The sequence below is a fragment of the Neomonachus schauinslandi genome, chromosome 12 (assembly GCF_002201575.2).
Source record: "Neomonachus schauinslandi chromosome 12, ASM220157v2, whole genome shotgun sequence".
NCBI lineage: Eukaryota > Metazoa > Chordata > Mammalia > Carnivora > Phocidae > Neomonachus > Neomonachus schauinslandi.
The window spans coordinates 15,263,818-15,269,817 of record NC_058414.1 but is presented as its reverse complement, the minus strand read 5'-3'; the positions used below and the strand labels follow the sequence as shown (position 1 = coordinate 15,269,817).

The 6,000-nt window shown below is 36.0% G+C and overlaps 1 protein-coding gene across 1 annotated transcript; it reads right to left on the bottom strand.

Moving 5' to 3' along the window:
• Positions 1-1,269: 1,269 nt before the first annotated feature.
• LOC110574273 lies at positions 1,270-1,452 on the bottom strand. Its single transcript, XM_021682921.1, is given in 1 exon segment — positions 1,270-1,452. A coding segment is annotated over 1 exon segment (177 nt). The 5' UTR covers positions 1,447-1,452.
• Between the last annotated feature and the right edge of the window lie 4,548 nt (positions 1,453-6,000).

Sequence of the window (6,000 nt, the reverse complement as noted above, 5' to 3'; positions counted from 1 at the left end):
CAATTCAGAGTGGTACACTGCAAGGGTCTTTGCATGTTTTGTTATGTGTTTGTTTCCCGCTGCTTCCCAAGGGCTTGTGAACCGCACAGAAAGTACAGACTGGTTCCTGCTCATGGTCCCACTGGGGTTTTGGTCTGTGATGTTAATACCAGGACTTGACTGAGTGTAGTGAGTTACTGGACCACAGCCAGGCCAGGGCACCTTTAGCCGTCTGCCCACACTGTCTAAATATGTCCAGCATCTGCCCCAATGGGGTTCATTTGGGGCACCATGCCTAAATCATGCCCGAATCATGAGTGACCTTGAGTGATTAGGAAAAGCATGTTCTCTTTACTGTAGTGATCCTCCTTGGGGCAGTAGTTCATCCTGCATCCCTACCAGGCCTGGCACACAGTAGGACTGCAATGATGTTTGCTGAGCAGCTTTATCAATGGTAAGGAATACATTCATTGTATAGAATGGAAGAATGTAAACATTAGTCTCACCCAATCTTTACTTATCAAATTTCACCTTATGGTGGTATATAAAATTCAAATCTAAAAAATCCAAGACCATACTAAAACGTCAACACCCAAATTACTCTGTTCTTTATTGAGTTGGGATCTGGTTCTATCAAATAAATAGCATTTTGTCACCAACTCATTGTTGATGGGTTATACTTTGAGTAGACCAGATCGAAGTGAGAGGGACTTTGACTTCTAAGTAGAACATTCCTGAAAGACGTGTAATTGTTTTTATTTCCTGATCAAGTATGATCATCAAAAGCAGACTCTCTTTTTGAGCATATATGGTGTGCAAGTTGCTAGATGCTTCCATGTGTATTGTTTCATTTAATCCCTACAATGATCCTAAAAAACATCGTTATACCCTTCATATTTTGGATGATAAACTGAGGTGAGAAAGGGTAAGTGAATTTTTCTTTTCCTTTTTCTTTTTAATGTTCCAAAGCCCATACTATTTCAATTCGCTGGGGAAATAGAAGGACATTTATGCTACCATGAAACGTAACAACATTTAGAAAGATTTCTGTTTGTTTCTTTTCATTAATATTTAACAGAAAAGGTGGGGCATTTCCTTTGAAGAAAAAGGGCACTGGAAGCTTGTATTTCTATATCTATATGCACATACCTTTTTTCATTGAACGAAAAAGAATCTCTTCATCAACCCCTCCTTTATTATTCTCGTGTGTGACAATACATTTTTGTTCTTTAGCCATTGACTTTTTAGTCACGGTCAGCCAGCTGAATTTCATGTATATGTCGTTAGTCTTCATGGTGTCTCCCTGCTGGGATTTCAGAATTGTTTTGCCATCTTTTTCTTTCCAATGTATCTTGATAACTTCAGGGAAAAAATTCTCAAGAAGACAAAGATATGTTCCAGCCTTATGGAATTTTATTTCAGCAATTGAAGGAAAAAAAATTGTGGGAATGGGGGAATTGTCTGCATCAGGGCTTTTATCTGTGGGGGAAAATGGAATAGCAATTAAAAACATTATTATAGAAATACAAACATTGTGTGGTTTGGAACCACCTAGCACAGAGTGAAATGAAGGAAATTTGCCATAGAATTAGTGCTTATCATGGTCTTTCATCACAGTGGGTTATGAGGTACTGATTATTCTTATTTTCAACGGGAAAACAGATTCAAGAAGTCATGTAACCTGCCTAAAGTCACAGCTACTAAGTGATGGAGTCTGGATTAAAACGTGAAATTTTTTGAAACAATACACACTTTTTGAATGGGAATCTACTGTAACACATACTTGACAATCTATCAAGTTGACCTTTAAATCTTCAAGTATGGATCCCATGTCCACTTCTGAAGTAATGGAGGTCTCCTACTTGATTTCTGATTTTATAAAACATCTCAATCTCTCATCTGAACCATTCCAGGATTTTAAGTAGGACAATGTTTAAAACTGCACCTCCCAAATATTTACAATGCCTTGAATTTAGAAGCAAAGCGGCAGTATTTCCAAAACTGCTATTAAAAAACTTATTTTCAGAAATGCTTTTATATTAGCTTTATCAAGTAACACACTTACCAGAATTTTGTTTTACTTTGGAAGATGTTCACTGAAAGCACATTTTATATTGGAATTTCATTTACAATCTAGGTATAACTAAGAAGCCACCCTAAGAAGACATACTATGAAGAATTTGGACTCTCAGAGTCTCCCCTCAAAGTTGAATCTGCCCTAGAAAGCTGCTGAACAGTTTTAGAATGCCACAGTATTCTGTGATTTCACCTGCTGAATAAAATATATATATAACAAGTAGTGTAAAAGTTACGGTTCCATAGTTTTTTGACATAATATCAAAATATGTAACAAAACATCATAGTTTTAAAGGGTGTGTCACTTGAATGTTGGTATGTTACTTGATTATACATTTACTATTAATTTAATGATTAAAATTACAAATGTTAGAACCCTTTTAAAATTGATTTCCAAATGAAATTCAAGTAGTTTTCTGATATTCTTTTGGGGCTAGTTTGGTTAGTTTAATAATTCAATTTCTTAAGAAAAGAGGAATTGGATTTCTCATTTGAGAAGAGAAGGAAAAGTTCTTTTGGGGGGGCTCTTAATATTCTATTTTTGGGGGGGGAAAATTCATGAGAATGTCTACCTGTGTAGCAAAGCTCCAATGATTTTTATACGAAATCAGTAAGCAAACAATGAGTTCTTATTCATGGTGTAAGTAGAATTAGGACATAACGTGCTTATTTTAAATTCATACATCTTGTTTGCAGTGCAAATAGTATTTTATTGATTATAACAATAAGACACTGTATATTTTGCAACCATACACTTTGTTTTTAATTTAAAAAGCATGTTAAAGATTAATTTTTCAATTGTACATCATGGTTACATAATTTTAGCCTCTAGTCAATATATTAAGGAATTCAACTTTCATCTTAGAAACTTTGTGCTTTTTTATAGGAATACTTCTGATTCATTATAGTCAAGAAATTGAAAATCAAATGATGAAATTGAAACGTTTCTGGACAACAACACCCTGTTTTTACCTCCTGTCCCTTTTCCTCAGCTGGATTCTTGATGTTTTATTCTTTTGGATAAAATGAATCTTAAGCTTTCACAATTTTCTCAAAGGAATAGTTAACTGAGCATTATTTAATTTGATTGCTAGAATATACATTGATTATGTAGTCAGTTGGAAAAAAGAGGACCAGAAACTCACTTTTCAGTTTATGAATTCATATGTGCCTATCATCACAACCATGAAGAAAAGCAAGATACATCATTTCTTTCATTTTTTTCAATGTTTTACCACCTTTGTGAAAATTCTTGAAAACTTTTATTTGAGCAGACCTAATGTGCTAGAAACATCCCTGTGAGATGTTCTCCCTCATTCAGGCAAAATTTCATCTCTAAGGCTAGTGAAGAATGAACAAATATAGTAGATTGAATTTAGGGGGGAAAACTTAGCTTATAACATTCTTGAATATGTTTACACATTAAGTATTTTGATACTTAATCATCCTTTGACAAATGAAAGTGTAGCAGTTTTTTGTTCATTCTTTTCCATTGGTTATTTTTGAAATCAAATAAATAAGATGTATAAACCTCTTTACAAAACTTTCAACACAGAAATCCCAAAAGGCTCTAACATCTTAGAAACGCCCCCTTGCTGCAGCTAGTTAGCTCCTTGCTAATGTCCTCCATGCTAGCTCAGGCAGCAACTACCCCTAGGACTGGGACAGAGTCACCAACCTCTCCAAGGATCCTGCTACTATTTGTGACCAAACTGGGACCAAATCCTAGAATTCTGAGCCAGCGCCAGCACCTGGACTGCAGCCTCCCTCCCCTCCCTTATACTGAAGAATGTAATTTACCTGTAACCCTGAGCTTTGTGCCAAGACCAAACACTTTGATTCTGCTCCAGCCATACTAATCTCACCTGAAAAGCTTTTACAGAAATCTCTCTTTGTGCGTCTTTTAAAATTGTGCCCATATTTTTTCAATATTTATATAGATTTATAAAAATGGGCCTTGTTAACATTAAACAAAGATAAAGCTCAAGCAAAATCACATTAGATATGATCATAGCCAAGAATGGATTAACTGACCCCTCTCTGCCTGGACAGCTTGGGTCTGTCTTTCCCATCTCACTCACAGGAGTTGGGGAGTATGATTTTACTTTTCCATTTTCTTGACCCTTAGATATCTCTTCTTTTAAAGGGTTTTCTTGTGTGATATCACTTCTTTTACTAGAGATAATTTACAGCTATTATTTCTTTTGTTTTCAAAGAGGAACAAAAAAGTATTTACTAAATGAATGTTCAGTGCTTTTATAGGTATTTGTTTTTCTTTCTCTGTATTGAGGGGTGGGTATCTAGTTTGATTGTAAAGTAAGTTCTTTCCTGAATCCAATCCCCACTAATCAGCGACGAGATGAGTTGTTACAGAGTCTGAAATCTTAATGCTGATCTTGTAACATATTTATTACAGAAAGATTGCCTCTCTGAACCTGAAATTACCCTAACAGGTTCCAGGGTATTAAGTTACAATCCTGAGCTGCCCATCAGAGGATCCTGCTTGGTTTGCTCTCCCTGCAGCTGTCCCAGCCGGAGTGCAAAGGCAGCTCTGAGTTCTGCAGCTGAGTCCTGCATGTAGTACAACTGCTCCCGTTCTTCTGCCAGCTTCCATATTTCCAGCAAATTTGATGCCAATACAGAAAAAAGTTGAATTCAATGGTGTCAAAGGACTTGTCATTTAATAGAAATTCCCCAAGAATCACATTTTGAAAATTTAATAAGTGTATATTCAGCATGACTTAATTGATGTCTCGGGGGAAAAGAGGCAATTTTAGTGCCATGATTAGAAGCAGAAGCATTGTTTTCCACATGAGGAGTCATACAAATTATGAGCTATTACTAGCTAAGCATTCAACTAAAGAGTCTATTTAAAAGGTCAGGCTACAAAAGACTATATATTCGGAATATAAAAATATGGCTTAATGTTTCTAGTATCACATAATGGTCTAGACCATGCTTTTTGGAATGGACAAGTTTCTACTGGATCCCACTCTTCACCATAGTAACTAGCCATGTGACTATACAAATAACTGAATTTCTCCAAGCCTCAGTATCCTCATCTGTGAATTTGGAATAAGAGGATATACTCTATAGGGCTGTTGAGGAATGAGATAAAGCACTAGACTAGTCAGCATGGTATCTGACCCACAATAAATCTTAGCTAATATCATGATTTTCCTTAGTGGGATGGTTTCAGGCCATTTTATCAAATTCTTCCATCAAACAAAATATATGGATTTTATAAGCAATAGGTATTTCATAAGTTAAGACAACAAACGAGCTCATGAATCCAAGACGTTCCGGGTCTCTCGCAGCCACAAGCTGAAAAACACGGGACCCAATGAAACCACAGTCTAGAATAGTTGTCCTCTAGACTAGAAGCTTTTTAGTGTTGAGACTGTGTCTTTTTCACCCTTTTATCTCTAGCATCCACCAGAATAACTGTCTTCAGTAAATGTTTGCTGAGACAATAAATGAACAAATGAAAGCGTAAAACCACACAAAATCTTTTCATGGACGCTGGAGCTGAAGTGGTTTACTGAGCTCACAAATTTCATTAAACTGGACCATATTTAGGTAATACCCCAAGACTAGCAATAACACAAATTTTGACCAGTCTCAGCCTCCTCTCTGAGAAGTTAGAGTAATAAGGGGATTATTAATGTTCTATCATCATTTACTGTAAGAGTTAATTTTTTTACACTGCTATTAAAGATGAGATCAAAAGCAATCACATATTTTGCAGGTTATTAGAGAAAAGAGCACTATTCATTAAGAAAGGAACACTATTAATACTAGAGGTACTTAATCAAAGCATTTCTCACTTAAAAGACCAATTAGAAGAAAAGCATTTTGGATCCCAGGATCCTGGGATCGAGTCCCGCATCAGACTCCCTGCTCAGTGGAGAGCCTGCTTCTCTCTCTCTGATTGCTGCTCCCCCT